We start from the raw sequence: 17,219 nt of genomic DNA on the forward strand, positions 1-17,219 counted from the left end.
CCGTATGTTTGACACCTCTGCTTTACATCATCAAAATCTGTGCAACAGGCTACGCTCTGACCTAAACATAGACAACGCAGTGCATATAGCCTACAAAAATAATATTCAACCTGGCAGAACAGATTGCCTGCATTTTTGCAGTGACATGACACAAAAAAAATTAAGACCCATCCAATCTGAATTTAAGACAATTTGATACTTTTTAAGGCCTTATTTTTAGGAAAAGTGTCAGGGACAGCCCTAGCTGCTACAGTCATGTTGCTTTTTTCCGTAATATGTTCACAGATTGACCATAAACACAAAATACAACTTATATCTAATATGTGGTGTAGTAGGACAACGTTTTTTGTCGTCGGGTGCCATGGTGATTCCTAGTAATGGAGCTCCATAGATGTTGGCTTTTGGTAGTATTCCTGCACGCGCTAAACTCAGAGTTGCTGTACTCCGAGTTGAATTAAATAATTCATATCAGCTGTTCTGGAACCGAGTTTTCTGAAATTCCCATTTAAAAGTAACTCAACTCAGAGTTCAGGGTTTGGATCAGAGTTTGTTGAGCCCTCTACCTAGAATACCCCTCTGTTGCGCTCATTCACAAACTCTATTTTATCTTAAGTTCAGATGTAAACATTCCTAAAATCTTGGTCTTACAATGGCCACTGCACTCTGACCTTTCAACCCTAACTCTGAAGACAGTGATATAGAGGTGTTAGGGGAACTTTGGAACCTTCAATTTAAATCTGTACATATTGCTTGATCACATTTTGGACTGGTTTCTTGTTCCCGTGCACAATACGTAAACAGTAGTCATTTTGGTAATTGTTGACACTTTTGGATCTCGAATCATGGCTAAACAGACTAGGAAAACAAAATAGTCGCTCCAAGAAGTGGTGAAAGAATGCACTCGGCGTAAAGGCAGAAGTCTGGGGATAATTAGGATTCCTCGGGTAGGAGGAACCCTTTTGTTTTTTTGTTTTGTTTTATTTTGCTTGTACCATGGGAGTTATTGCCAGCCTCTTGAATAGTAACGTAAAAAGTTGTGAAAAACTCGCAACAATAGGTGGCGCTACAGGCCACACCACAATGTGGCCATTTCCAGCCCATAAGTAAAATAAATAAATAAAAAGTTGTATATAGGCCTTAATTCTTATGAGGAACGAGGAAGTCTCAAGTCCCCATAACGGCCACCATCATGGATGTTTCTGTACAATGACATTTTTTCTAAAACCTACTCCTCATAAACCATAGCTCCAATTGTCTTGAAATGTGGTATGTTTCTGTTAAATTGATGCCGGCTGCGCATTCAGCCATTCTTTCCCTTTTCTATCAGCCGATGTCACAATGGCTCCCTTGCACAAGTATGTAATTCAGTTGGTTATAACCTAAATAAGATTTATGTATATAGCTAAATATGTATAGCCTATGCTAAATGCTGACAACAATTTAATGTAATCTATGGATTTAATTTGCTTCACTACATAGCCATTTGTGTATAGACAGGTAAGTGCAATTCTTATTTCATGACATTAACAGCAATAATTGTAATGGTAAAATGAAGTAGCCTATGTTTTGTAAAGCGGATACACATAAATCAATGCATTTCTGAAATATCGAGAGGTATAAATAAGTCAAGTGAGTTACTATAAATGAGTAAACAAGTATTTTACAACATCTTAGAAAGCAAGAGGAAATGTAGGCCTATTCTTGAAGTGGTAAAAGAGCTGTGTAAGCACTGGAATGCTTGGAATGTTGACAGTAACTTGACTTGAGTAGATGTTAAAGGGAACTTGAGGGACCAAATCCATTGATTCACTAAGCGATCGATCATTAGAAGGGGAATGGGGTATATCGTACCTTCCAAACAGCCTGAAATATGTATTCAAGGTTTACCAGGTCAAACAAAGAAAAAATTATCCTGTGCACAATGCAATGCGTAAGATTAGCCTATTCATTCTATTTAGTTTGTGGATGTAGGCTAAAGGGAACAAACGTATGACAAACATGTAAGCCGAACATGGGGCACCAAAGGCATGCTTAAATGTTGTCAAAAGTACTTGTGAAACATGATATTTAAGGTTACTTGAATTGACACCAATCTGCTAGTTCACTACTTGGTAAATAAGGGGGGGATGGGATATCACACTTTGTACAGACACAGCAAGACAAATAGCCTACTGAATGTAGTTGAGGAAACGGGTACAGTTTGCTTCTGTTATGACATAATATTCACTGTCTATTATCTGTCCTTCTAGTTGTCGTAGATAGGCCACCAACTTAATCTATCAACTCCAAATTTAGTTTGGACACAATGCGCTACTGCTCATGCGTAACCTGAGATTCATACTGGTACCTGGAGTCCCAATGTTACAGTAATAAATAATAAACAATACATTTTTTGCCAGGATAACTGGATCTATAAGACCATTGAATGTTTATGATGTCCCTGTGTGTTTATACTTTTGACTCGGTACAACGAGGTGATCATTGTCAGCCGACAAGAGAATGTTGATAATGTCTGGCCATGCATTTATAGACCAACTGCAGTCTAACCCTTAACGTGTGTGACATCCTATATAATAAATCATATTTTGATGAAGGATTGAAGGACTAGCCCTGTAAGACCCAAACATGAAAATAATATCTAAAAAAAGTTAGATGTTTTAAGTGAGATGATGTTATAAGAGTCTTTTGATGAAGTTAATGAAAGATTTTAAAAATAAATAAAAATAAAAAAAGTTTTGAGGGCAACGTTGTAATATTGCAACGTTGGGCCTAGTTGGGAGCAGAATTTCAACATTTGCTCTCAAACTGTCAGAACAAATACACAAAACTGCTGTTTAATTTGAAGTGTGTATTGCTTACTGGCACTATAACAGTACATAAAATGTTATAAGAAATAAAATGAAAACTTAAAAGAATCAGTGTCCTTGCAATTTCAAGTCATTTGCAAAAAAGTGTTCACTTGCAATGGTAGTCCCAAAAACAGTTCCTTTCCTCCAAAAAGCAGAGACGGACATTGCACTTTCTGCAAAGCATACTGGAATATCCTTTCACGCAGTGTCTGCAGCGTCCTCTTGTTGTCTTCACCGGGAGATGTGTCGGGAGACGACCATGTCTCTGCGCACATCGGTTGGTGGTTCACATACCCTCTTGTCTGAGACCCTATTTGGTGGACACCCATTTCCTAGGGATGGTCTTCTCTGAGCAGTCACAGGTTTCTGAGGTGTCACACTTATCGATGTCAAAGGGCTCTTACTGGCTGAAGATGGCCGCCCTCTCTTTGGTGTGACAGCTGTGTTTGTCAGGATGAGAGAAGAAGCTAGTTGTGCCCGAAACAGTGCTGTTCAACATGTTTTTCTTTGGAACATTGAGAACTTTGCTGTCCCGTTTGTAGAGGAGCCAGGCATTGATCATGGTGGAGGATGATAGTGTGCCAGAAGATGTAACTGTACCAGCGGCGTGATTTCATGGGGAACTTCTATTTGGATGCAAAAGAGTCCAGCAAATCCACACCACCCATGTATTAGTTGTATACTCCCACAATATGAGGTCTCTCCACTTCAATGTAGGATTTGGTGGCTTTGTTCCAGTGTTGAATCTTTTGTACAGGATCAGTGCCAGCAAAGGATGACACAAGTGTGACCGCCCTGTTGTCATACCATTTGACAGCACATATGTTGTGGTTTGCCTCCACTCTGTTGTCAAAGCTTCCTCTGCCCTTTTTCTTCAAAATCTTCTCATCTCCAAGGTTACAGTTTGGTAAGCGCACTTGCCTGGCTGTTTCCACTTAATGAATTCCACGATCAAGGAGGCGAACTACTAATGGGACACATGTAAAGACGTTGTCTGCATAGACCTTGTAGTTCTGACCTCCTGGAAGCATGGAGGCGAGCTTCATCACAACGTCACTTGACATTCCAAGTTCGGTCAAGTCTGGACCAGAGAAATCATGATTAGGACTGATGAAATCCTTTTTCAGCCAGCGATACCGGTCCCGAGGCATAGTCACTTTAGTTGGTTGGCTTGTGTTGGTTCGCTCAATGTCATTGTCATCATACTCAGTTGGACAATCAGTGGGTCTCTTATTATCTTTTTCCACTTCCTCCTGATCTTGAACCACCTCCTCATCACTCGAATCACTGGTGTCTGACTCCATATCAACATCGCTCTCTCCATTTTGGACAGCCTCAATGACATCGTGGACACTGAAGAAAGCTCTCCTTGCTGATGTCATTCTGAAATGGAAATAATAGTTAGAGAATGTGTAAGTATAACTAATTCCAATAAAAATGAATCCTATTCATGCAATACATTCCACTGAAGGCACACAATACTGTCTGGATAGCCTAATGTGCTACTTACGAAAGGAAAATACAACCCCCCAGAAATCTTACATCCCCACATTCCAGAACATTCACACCTGTCCCTAAACAATGCACCATACATGCAACCCCCACATTCCAAAACATTTACACTTGTCCCTGAACAACCATCCTCCAAAGCATTCCACAAACATTATCTGGCTTGTGTAACAAGGAGATATTTGGGCAAACAAACAAAGTCCAGATAAAAAAACGTGTATTTCACTGCTAACATAGAAATAACATTAAGAATGATTCAAATCTGGTCTAAACTTAAAATTATAACACATAACCCATTTATAAAGTGTGAATCATCAAATACATTATATTTCTGTAAGTATTTATCGTATATCTGAACATTTGAGAAGTAGAATGTTGTGTGCAAGGTGCCTGTAGTGTGCAAGGTGCACATGGTATTTTAGCTACCCTTTTCACCCAACGTTGCAAAATTACAACAATGACATAACAAGCTAAAAATGTAATGTGATGCATGAATTTCAAATAACTTAATATTTACATAAACTACACATTATAACAATCACCCCCAAAATATTTCATGAAATGTACTTACTTCAATGTTGAAATATACAGTTGAATGAAACAAGGAGATGCACTTCCAGGAAAGTTGGCAGGTAGAGTGAGTTCATGGCCTTCTGGCGAGACCTATATACACATTTACAATCCAATGGCATTGTAAGGCAATACAATAGGAACCATTGACTATGTAAATGTGGTATTTTCCCCCAAAACTGTTTGAAAATGTGTTTTTTGGAGCGATAAAAGTGACGTTGTAGTATTGTAACACTAGACAACAATTGTTCGCATGAAATGTCCAGAAATGCTGCAGTGCAGCCATTATAAAACACACCAATCACAAAAAAAAATATCTAATTTTTAATGTATCAAATTTCAAAAGACAATAATCTAAAGACGTAAAAACCTAGGCTGATTTGACATATAATGTACTCAGCCTAAAATCACATGTAAAACATCAAAGAGAAAAATAACAATATAACAGAACAAATTACACCACTCAAGACTTTTAAGGACAGAGATGCAACAGATTCCCCTTGATGTTATACTGATGAGGCAAGGCCAGTTGTGGAGCACCGTTTGAGCTGGGCCTTACCAACCAACGGAAGCAATATACTGTAGGTTAGACGGTGGTTTGTTGTGTAACTGTATAACATTGGTTGATAGTATAGGTGTGTGTAGCAGGTTAAACTCACTCCTCAAGTATGTAACAGGCCACCCGCGTCAACTAATGGCTAGCTTTTTGTTGGCGTAGCTGGTAGTGGTCGCGCTTGGCAGGTTTGATCCCAGCGAAGGGCGAACATCGGCCAAGTGTACCTCTGATGGAGCAAAACCACGTCTGTTACATCGTTACAGACCCGTTTGTTCAGTTTGTGTGCGTACAGTACCTCACTGTTCCATGAACACAGCGCTTCATTTTCCCCTCACCACCTTTCCCTCTGTGTTAGGCCAGAGTGGTTGTAACATAAATGGGGGCTCATCCGGGATCCTTTTGAATCCTTTGTGACATTTTGTTGAACAACAGGATTGGTATAGTGCGTTGTAGCCGACTTACAGTAAGTACAGGGACATTCCCCTGAAGCAAGTAGGGTGAGGTGCCTTGCCCAAGGACACAACGTCATTTGTCACAAACAGGAATTGAACTGGCAACCTTCTGATTAATAGCCCGATTCCCTAACCGCTCAGCCATCTGACCGCCCCATTTAAACACATGGTCATAGACTGTGTTGGACCATTACCCAAGACTAGGGCTGGACATCAGTATTTGTTAATGTGTGCCGCTACTAGGTATCCGGAGGCGATACCTCTGTGTAAAATAACCTCGAAAGCTGTGATGGCTGCTATGACTAAGTACTTCTCCACTTTTGGGTTGCCAAAAGTTGTGCAGTCAGATCAGGGAACCAACTTCTTGTCCTCCCTATTTAAACAGATGTTGAAGTCCTTGTCCATCAGGCACCAGGTTTCCAGTCCCTACCACCCAAAAAGCCAGGGAGCACTGGAGCGGAGGCACCAGACTTTAAAGTCAATGTTACGCAATACTGAATGGACACTGAGAAAAACTGGGATGAGGGCCTACCTTTCGTTCTGTTTACTATCCGAGAGACCATCCAAGAATCCCTCGGCTCCAGCCCGGCTGAATTCGTTTTTGGGCATACCGTAAGAGGCCTGTTAGTGTGTTGAAGGACTACATTGCAGACTTGGTGTGTCAGAATATGTCGACTTTGTGTGCGGTTAGTGAAGGCATGCAAGATAGCCAAAGGTTCTCTGTCCCTTACGGAAGGAAAATATATTGGAAAATGTTATGTGATATATTAGGCAATATATGTCGATATATGGGATTTAATATTTATATTGTATAGAAATACATGGGATAATATATTGATGATAAATATATTACTAATATATTATAAACTATATTATTATATGGAAACGACGGTACGAGCGTTCTGATTTGCTAATGGGTAGTCATGCCAGCCGCGTATTGCCCTCCTCGCCTGTCAATACGGATCCGTATTGCCCATTGACGTCAGCTTCAAAATGAGCGATATCGACGAGTCGGCTGCTGAGTTTTACTATCCAGATGATGCTGAAAAGATTTGTCATCAAAAGTGAGGATGAAGACTAGACTCTTTGAATCACTTGTATCGTTATTTTGTGTTGAATTCAAAGCCATTTTAGCAGAACCATTTTGTCCGCTTTCTATCAAAAGTAATGAGTTGCTAGGCAACGCATGAAACACAGCGTGAGAAGACTTGAGAGCTAGCTACAATTAGCCTAGAGGTACCATTTATTTATCGTTTACAAAATGAAAAGAAGCTAAAATGCCATATAATAAACTACTTACTAACCTCGACCGTTCGGTCATGCCGGGAAATATCAAACCTCGGCTTTGCCGTATCGATATGTTCCAGCCTCAGTTTGATATTTCCCGGCATGACCTCACTCTCGGTTAGTAAGTAGTTAATATATATTCATGTAATATATTGCAATATATTGCAGAATACAGCAATGATTGCCGTTTTCCATATATTGCAACATATTCAACATGAATATATAATGTGTTTATATATCCCCCAAAATATGCAATTTTATATCTATAAATACCACCATAATGTATTCCGATTTATATGGGAAAATGTATTGGTAATGTATGTAAAGACATAGTGTCACATGTATGTTTAATATATGGTAGAATATATTTGAATTATATGTAAAAAAATATAGATGCAAGCAGCAATGGCGAATTCCTCCTTCAAAATGGCAAAATATTGTAAAATTGACATAATAGATAGTTAAACCGGGATTACCCAGAAAACTAGAAACTGTTTTGTCAACAAAAAAAAATCCTATGTCTGGAGTTGAACCTGGAACCCTTTTGTTTACCAGTACAACCTCTCATCCAATTGAGCCATTCCAAGATCTAGACTTTGCAGTGTCCAGTTACGGAAAGACATTTCTCCTATGGCAATCATAGTCACATTTGGTCCAAGCTCAAACAGCTCTAATTCAGTCATATTTTCACATATTAAGGTGAAACTTTGCAGGGTACTTCAGGGGGAATTCACCTTAAAGTCTATTCCTGACAGGGGAATCTTAATGATATGGAAAGATATACATGAAATAAATGTACAGATATGTGTTCAATATATTGTGGAATATATTTGAAATATAGGTAAAATTACATGGAAATATATTTGAAATATATAATGACCATGATCGCTTCCAGCAAACTTCTTCTGAATTAGCCATTTCCCCCTACATAAATGTCAATCTTATGGTATTTACATTTTTGGGGGCACATTTTCATTTAACAGGTGGTACTGTTTGAATCGGGATTCCATTTGAAATACTGCAACGTTATTAGAATACCCTCTAGATGGCTGAGCGTTTAGGGAATCAGGCTATTAATCAGAAGGTTGCCGGTTAGGGTTAGGATTCCCGGAAGCGCAATATATGGAAAACGGCATTGCTTCATTGCTGTATTCTGCAATATATTGCAATATATTACATGAATATATATTATAGTTTATAATATATTAGTAATATATTAATCATCAATATATTATCCCATGTATTTCCATATATAATATATTGATCAATGTAATGGAAAATAATATATTACAATATATTAAAATGTATTTCAAATCATATATCGGTAAATATATTTTCTTTCCGTAAGGGGTCTCTTACGCAGAAACGCATGAAGCAGCGTTTTGACAGGAAGGCTTCTCCGCATTTGTTTAAGCCAGGTGATATGGTGTTGGTGTTGATGCCTATCACTAGCTGTGCCCTCACGGCCCATTTTTCGGGTCCCTATCCAATAAAACAGAAGTTGAGTGAAACCGATTATGTGGTGTTGATGCCAGACAGGAAACGATAATTGCGTGTCTGTCACATAAACCGTCTAAAGAGATATTATGTTTGTGATGTGTCCGAGAACGGATCAGCTATCGTGCCCAAGACTAACTCTGTTGCCTCTGTGGATTCCTGTTCCCCTGACGTGTTGGGGGTTGTGGACAAGGATGGGTTGCACCTGCGGTACGCACCTCAAAAGAGTGCTCGGCTTTGCAACACGGAGATGCTGATGACTCTCCCCGCAAGCCTTGCGTATTTGGATGCTCAATAGGCTGCGGACATGGTGTTTCTAGTAAATAATTTTCCTTGTCTTTTTAGTGACGTGCCCAGTTTCAAAAGTGTCTTAGAGCATGACGTAGACATAGGTAGTGCTCGTCCTGTTAAACCGCATGCCTACCGAGTGAACATGAAGAAATGTTCTCTGATGAAAAGGGAAGTTTCCTACCTGTTGGAGAATAACCTGGCAGTACCAAGTATCAGCCCATGGAGTTCTCCATGCATACTAATCCCTAAACCTGATGGCACCTCCCGTTTCTGTACCGATTACCGGAAGGTTAACTCACTGACTGTTCCCGATTCCTTTCCGTTACCACGGATCGATGACTGCATTGACACCATCGGGTCAGCAAGGTTTGTGAGCTTGTTTGATCTACTAAAGGGCTACTGGCAGGCTAACTCCTTGTGCCTCTGAAGTTTCAGCGTTTGTCACACCTGACCAGTTGGTGTCCTCTGCTGGTAGTGCGGGAGGGTTAATTAATGGATGCACTTAGGAAATTACTGCCCCCCTTTTCATGCCGCCCTAGGCGGCTGCCTGTGTCGCCTGTAGGAAGGACCAGCACTCCACCTGACAACTTCTTACAGTATACCGTTATGGCATTTTGGATGAGGAATGAACCTGCTACGACTGATAAATATAGTACTCTGTGATATCCCTAACTGCACGGCATATCTCGATGATCTTGTGGTGTACTCGATTACGTGGCCTGAACACCGGTCCTCTTAAAGAGCTGTGTTCAATTGTTTAGCCAAGGCATCCTTGACCTTAAATCAGGCTAAGTGTGATTTCGGGAAAGCAACAGTAACATATCTGGGTAAGGAAGTCGGTCAAGGCACCGTTCGTCCTCTAACCGTTTAAGTCTCTGCTATGAAGGTGTTCCCTCTGCCGACCACCAGGCGTGAACTGCGACGATTCTTAGGCATGACAGGCTACTACATGGGTTTTTGCTGAAACTTCTCCACTGTAGTAGCCCCACTGACAAGTCTGTTAAACCCTTCCGTCAAGTTTGTGTGGTCCACTGATTGTCAAAGAGCGTTTGAAGCCAAGTAAACGTTACTTTATTCTTCCTTGGTGCTTGTAGCACCTGACTTCGGAGCCATTTAAGTTCGAGGTCGATGCCAGTATGGATGGTGCTGGAGCTGTCCTCTTACAGGAGGATGTGGATGGAATTGACCATCCTGTTTGTTACTACTCCCGAAAGTTTAATAAATGTCAGTCGCGTTAATCCACTATAGAATAGGAGACTCTTTCCTTGTTGCTCGGACTGCAACATTTCGATGTATATGTTGGTTCTAGTGTTGTGCCTGTTGTTGTTGTTTTCACTGATCTCAACCCGTTTTTTACACCGCATGTATCAGAACCACCGTCTGATGCGGTGGGCCCTAATGGTTCAGGGGTACAATTTAGAGATAGGCCACAAGAAGGGATTCGAAAATGTGTTGGCTGATTCCCTATCTTGTGCTTAGACACTTTTGTCATTGTATGTTTTTTTTGTAAAGTTGTGTAACAAGCTGTGGTGGACTTGTTTTTTTTTATGGGCGGGGGTGTTACGGACCTGTGTTAATTTGCTTGAATTCAGTTTGTGTCCGTATAGTAGTGGTTGTGTTTCTGTTTCATTCTGTTCTCCCCTTTTTCCCTGTCAGCTGCTTGCGGGGTGTGTCTGTCCGGTGTTTGACGGCGGCTGGATATCGGCGTGACCAGCGGCCCGCCTCCAGTCTGCCGAACCTCCAATCAGCAATCCAGCAGCCCATTGAAAGACCGTTGCGGTTCGCTGTTTGGGAGTGCGGTGTCCTTTGAGAGTTGATCGAGAGATGTTTTCCTTTGAGAGGCGTTGAGAATTTTGTGGTCTGAGAGACATCTAGTTACACTTGTTTTGGTCCTTGTATGTACTGTTAAGAGTTACAAACCCGTTTTTGTTCTGTTCAGGCCGATACGCGGTATCGTGCTTTATGTTGGTTTGTTATTTTTCATTCACTCGCACGGCGGGGGGGGGGGGGGGGCTTTACAATAGGCAAGCTGCCCATAGGCTTACACTCCATCATGCAGTAAACCTCCTGTTAAAACACTCAGTAAGGAATGGGTGCCACCCCATGTATGTTTAGTCAAGGGACATTTATGGTTTCTCAGATAGGACACGTTTTCCGTTTTTTTCTTGGTCTCCGTTTGTTGTTCCATTGTTTCTCCCCTGTGACAACCATACAATAAACCACACTGTTGCATTACCACAGCTCTTCATTTTCCTTCATGCACCACCATTTTCCTTCATGCACCACCATTCATTCTGTGTTAGGCCAGAGGGGTCGTAACATATACAAACTGGTACCATCAATACACAACACACGAGGAGTACACAACCGCTACATGTGGTTGTTGTTTTTAAGAACTGTGGACAGTCCTCACATGAAAATGGGCAACCAAGTTGTACAAGTGACTTGTTTTAGTATTTAAAATGTTCGCTGAAGATGCAAACACTGGTGTTAAAGAAAAACATTATGTGAGGCACTAGTTTAACTGACAGCTCTTGATCCTATCTAGAACTTTAAGGCTGGTTCGTCTGTCGCTTTAAAGCTGGAATTCTAAATAATTTCCCTCGAACATGTCAGTTGTAAAGTTGTCCTTTCAAATCCCCATTGGCCTGTTGTAGCGTGAAAGATGTGTAAATTGTAGGCAAGCTGTAATCTAGTAGATTACCTATGACACAATACGACAGCTTCTTTCTTTATTACCATTATCAGGGAGACAGATTGTCACTCTAATGTGATGCTTTTTTCTCAAGCTGATTACAGCACGTCTCAGTTGTCACGCATCCAATCATTTAGCTTGCTATAACACATATAACACATATATAAAGTTTGCACAAACCCCTTTCGGGAAACACAAAACATAGAAATGGTCTGATAAATGGTAAATGGGTCCAAATTCAATAAACAAAGAATATTCAGGTATGTTACATTGTAAATGTATTTGTCACCGTCTCAAGTATTACTTGTTTTCTCAGCTAGCCTATTATTTTGAGTATGTCCTCTGCCAAATCATGTGACATCAACTATATAATCAATTCTGATGCCAATTCATTTTCAAGTCATTTTCACAAGGTACAGAAAACAAATAATTGACGTCTATAGGGATGGGACTTAACAGGAGTTTTCATGTTCGATTATTAATTACGTTATTGAACAATTAATCGATTATTTGCAAAGGCATGACGTCACTCTCCCCCCCCCCCCTCACAGCGCAATATGCCATCAGACGGATTTTAGCAGATAGCGATTGCAACGCATCACTGCCTGGCTACTGCATAGACTTTGAAAAATAACATTGGAAAATAATTTTCAAAAGAAATATACACGGTTAAATCCATCCTTTTAAATGTCAGGCTTCTCGACGCTGGCGGAAGCCTAATTATTTGACAATTTAGTTTTAACCTTTAACTACGATACTTAATGTGTTAACTATGAGCGTAGTTGACTGGTCATCAGACTGGACACAAATACACAAGAATAATAACAAAACATGTCTTAATGCCATATTAAATGATTGTTTTAAACTGACAGTCGTGGCAACTTATTAGCAAGATGTAGGCTATATCTACCTTACAGGCTAGCCTACTTTCGTTAGCTCGCTTGTCATCACACGTCCTCCTAGCTAGTGTAGCCTGAATGGTTTACTGCTGTAGACCTCCGCTGGAATTTATATTTGTTAAATTATATATTAGCGGAGACTTTGAACTATGGTAAGTAAATACAGCGTCACAGTAACTGCAGTAGAGTATCTTTCCTTGAGAAATGGTCCCACAGTGCACTTCTCCTAGCCCTTTGCTTGTCTGCTATAGGAAGTCGCCGTCGTCGTCGTCGTCATCTGCCGCTTGTCCGGGGATCGGGTCGCGGGGGCAACGACCTAAGCAGGGAGGCCCAGGCTTCCCTCTCCCCGGCCACTTCCACCACCTCTTCCTGGGGGACCCCGAGGCGTTCCCAGGCCAGCCGAGTGACATAGTCCCTCCAGCGTGTCCTGGGTCTTCCCCGGGGCCTCTTCCCAGTGGGACGTGCCCGGACCACCTCACCAGGGAGGCGTCCAGGAGGCATCCTAATCATATGCCCGAGCCACCTCAGCTGGCTCCTCTCGACGCGGAGGAGCAGCGGTTCTACTCTGAGCCCCTCCCGGATGACCGAGCTTCTCACCCTATCTCTAAGGGAGAGCCCGGACACCCTGCGGAGAAAGCTCATTTCGGCCGCTTGTATTCGCGATCTCGTTCTTTCGGTCACTACCCATAGTTCGTGACCATAGGTGAGGGTTGGAACGTAGATCGACTGGTAAATAGAGAGCTTCGCCTTTCGACTCAGCTCCTTCTTCACCACAACGGACCGATGCAGAGCCCGCATCACTGCGGACGCCGCACCGATCCGCCTGTCGACCTCGCGCTTAAGGAGGTCTTCAAAGTATTCCTTCCACCGATCCAGGACGTCCCCCGTCGAAGTCAGCAGTGCACCGTCCCCACCGTATACAGTGTTGACAGAGCACTGCTTCCCCCTCCTGAGTCGCCGGATGGTGGTCCAGAACCTTTTTGAAGCCGTTCGGAAGTCATTCTCCATGGCCTCGCCGAACTCCTCCCATGCCCGGGTTTTTGCCTCCGCGACCGCCAAAGCCGCGTTCCGCTTGGCCTGCCGGTACACATCAGCTGCCTCAGGAGTCCTACCAGCCAATAAAGCCCGATAGGCCTCCTTCTTCAGCTTGACGGCATCCCTCACCTCCGGAGTCCACCACCGGGTCCGAGGGTTACCGCCGCGACATGCACCGACCGCCTTGCGGCCGCAGCTCCGGTCAGCCGCTTCAACAATGGAGGCCCGGAACATGGCCCATTCGGACTCAATGTCCCCGGCCCCCCCCGAGACATGATCGAAGCTCTCCCGGAGGTGGGAGTTGAAGCTCCTTCTGACAGAGGGTTCCGCCAGCCGTTCCCAGCAGACCCTCACATTACGTTTGGGCCTGCCAGGCCTGACCGGCGTCCTCCCCCACCATCGGAGCCAACTCACCACCAGGTGGTGATCAGTTGACAGCTCCGCCCCTCTCCTCACCCGAGACCCGAGATAGGAAGTCGCGCTCGCGCAAAATACAGGCAGATGTTTTTTTCATAATGGGCGGCAATACGATAACGATTATTCATTAGGCTTGGATTTTTATTCGAATGAATTCTTAATGACAATTAATCGATCATCGATTATTCATTACCAACCCTAGATGTCTAACATAATTACATGAACCCAACCAAAACAAAGTTTATTAATCACATTTCGGGCGTGCTCTTTTAACTGGTAAACTGATGCTCAGTGTATGCTAGTAATCAGGTCTCATGCCATTTTCTATAGATACTTAAACATAAAACAACTTCAAAAAACAATTCTATACATTTGCTTAACTCAAAAGCCTGTATGTATGGGAGGAGGAAAGCTTACTGTCATAATTCAAGATACTTTAAAGTATTAGAAAACTTACATGGCCCATTCCAGCTTCTCATTCTTGATTGAGTTATACAAGGCCTGTGGGGAACAAAACACAAACCATTACTATCTCAAAAAGAGTATTGGGACACCACTTACTCTCACGGAAACGCGCAAAACTAAGGGCTAGGGGTAAGGGGTAGGGGTAAGACAGAGTATTGGGATTCGGCCTTTGTCTGGTATCTGTATCAGACCACAGATGACGTCAGAGGAGGGCAATACTAGGTGTGTTTGACTTCATGCAGCGCCGGTGTCGCCTGCAGCCCGGATAGCGGATAGAGTGATAGCGAGGTTGATACGGAAAAGCCGAGGTTTGATATTTCGTAAATTAAAATAAATGGTAGGCTAATTCTAGCTTGCTCTCAAATCTTCTCACGGTGTGTTTCAGGTGTTGCCTGGCAACACTTACTTTTGATGGAAAGCGGACAACACGGTTCTGCTAAAATGGCTTCCAACACAAATAACAACTCTTTTAGAAAGTTAACAATTTCTTCGTCGCTGTTGATGTCTTCAGTATCGTCTGGATAGTAAAACTCAGCTGACTCCTCGATATTGCTCATTTTGAAGATTACGTCAGAGGAGGGCAATAGTAATCTGTATCAGACCGCGGAATGGCGATGAGGTCAATACGTGGCTGGCATGACTAGCCATTAGCCAATCAGTGCACTCGTACTGTCGTTGCCATATAATAATAATACTTATCAGACCAAACCGGCGATGAGGTCAATACGCGGCTGGCATGACTACCCATCAGAACGCTCAGACTGTCGTTTCCATATAATAAAACCTGAATATCACCTCTGCTATGTGTCGGACGTCCATTATCAGGTGATATTGTACACCTCGAAGGGCATTATCCTGCTTATACCATGGTCCCTTGTCAACGATTTTTTTTACAAACATTCATTTTAGTGCTGTGAGTTTAACATGTTATTAAAGGCGTTAACGCGAACCCAAATTAACAGCGTCAATTTCTGTATCGCACGATTAATTTTCTTTTTGGCCGAGCAAACTTCATAGTTTTTTTCACATGCTGTTGCAACAACTACTGACGTTACAAAAACTACAACGCTACACCAGATCTAGCTAGACCGGAAACAAAACAACAGGCACGCCACACACACTTGTTTGGGCTTGTGAGCTGGCTAAAGAGTAGTAGGCTAACTTAACGTTTTGAGTGGATGGCGAACGTGAGACTCCATCCAAAATGGATGCCAATAAGATTCTGAATGGAAAGTTTACTTTTAAAAAGTTGCCTAATGGTCCCATTGACAAGACCAAAGTGATATGTGTGTTTTGTCATTGTGAACTGAGCTATCATCGCAGCACGTCCAGTCTGAAATACCACCTGATGGCCTAGCACACAGCTGATGCGAATTCTCCGCCCCCTCGTCAAAGCCGGCCGTTTGCAATGTTATTGAAAGAAAAGAAAAAAAACTTTCCACTAAGCAATCTGTTCCACTTTTTCATGTCGATAGGAGCATTAAAATGAGAAAAATATAACGGGACAAAAGAAATCAAGGGACATTTATAATGGATAAAAATGTGCGATTAATTGCGATTAATTGTGAGTTTACTATGACTAATATGATTAATCGCGATTAAATATTGTAATCGTTTGACAGCACTAATTAATTTATGATTTCACGCGTTTTGCAAAAAAAAAAACAACACCGGCTTTCCTTTGGCTGAGCTATTAGCCCGAAAGCTAACGTTATGCTAGCAAGATTCAAAGGCAATAACATTGTATAAGGTTGACAAACAGTAAATATAATTTTACAGTATGTTTGACAAAAGGATTTGCAAGCTGACCAGCCATGTCACTGTCCCAAAATCAATATCCAGATTTTCACAAACAAAGTATCGGCCATATACTAGTACTAGGTTACGGTACGGCCACAGCCTGTGGAGCGAGTTGAATAGCAAATGGATGTAAGATGACCGCATCAAAGTTGACCTATTCTCCAAACAGTAATTATAATTTGACAGTATATTTAACAACAAGACGAGCCAGCTATCGAGCCATGTCATTGTCCCCAAATAAAATCACGATTCTTAAGAAGAAAATAATCGGCCATGTGTAGAGTGCGGCTACTGTCGTGTTGGCCGCAGCCTGTCTGAAGTAGATTGACTAGCGAGGTGAATTGCAAATGGGATGTGAGATGAGCGGTTACGTGACACTGACACAGTACATTCAGAAAAGTAACATTTTTCAAATAGGTTAAAATAAATATTGAACTCATGGTTGTAAATACAAGTTAGCTTGTTAAAGTCTTTCAAAATTGTAAATGGAGGCTTTGACTACGTCCCTGTTGTTATGGTTACTTATTTCAGATACTTTGTACAGACTCATATACTATGTAGCCAGCGCAATAATTTAGAACGGTGAACAGACAGTTTTGCTGCTACGACGTAGTAGGTGTCTGTATATCACCGGATAATGGACACCCCTGCAGCCAATCAAAATCGAGTAGACACTGAGGTCAGAGACACTGACTGTCTCCCCACCTTCAAGAAAAGGCTTAAGACGCACTTGTTCCAGGAATGGTACCTAGGAATGATTTGCTGGACATGATGTTAGATTCCTCCAGGATCACAATGACTCTTACTCAGAGACTTGTTGCTCTTGTTGGTTAGCTGTAACTTTTGTAAAATTATTGTACACACTGTGAAATATTTTTACTGTTGCTTGCTTTTCTA

General features: G+C 41.9%; 1 protein-coding gene across 3 annotated transcripts in view; it reads right to left on the reverse strand.

Moving 5' to 3' along the window:
• The window catches only part of psd3l (pleckstrin and Sec7 domain containing 3, like), a 144,536-nt gene that overhangs the window by 29,805 nt on the left and 97,512 nt on the right, over positions 1 to 17,219 (reverse strand). For all 3 annotated transcript variants that reach the window (XM_084693317.1, XM_084693315.1, XM_084693316.1), the window contains exon 10: positions 14,515 to 14,558. In XM_084693317.1, the coding sequence (XP_084549443.1) occupies positions 14,515 to 14,558 (44 nt within the window). The remainder of the gene's footprint in view (positions 1 to 14,514; positions 14,559 to 17,219) is intronic.

Source organism: Hypomesus nipponensis, chromosome 27 (assembly GCF_054491055.1).
Source record: "Hypomesus nipponensis isolate SF chromosome 27, ASM5449105v1, whole genome shotgun sequence".
Classification (NCBI taxonomy): domain Eukaryota; kingdom Metazoa; phylum Chordata; class Actinopteri; order Osmeriformes; family Osmeridae; genus Hypomesus; species Hypomesus nipponensis.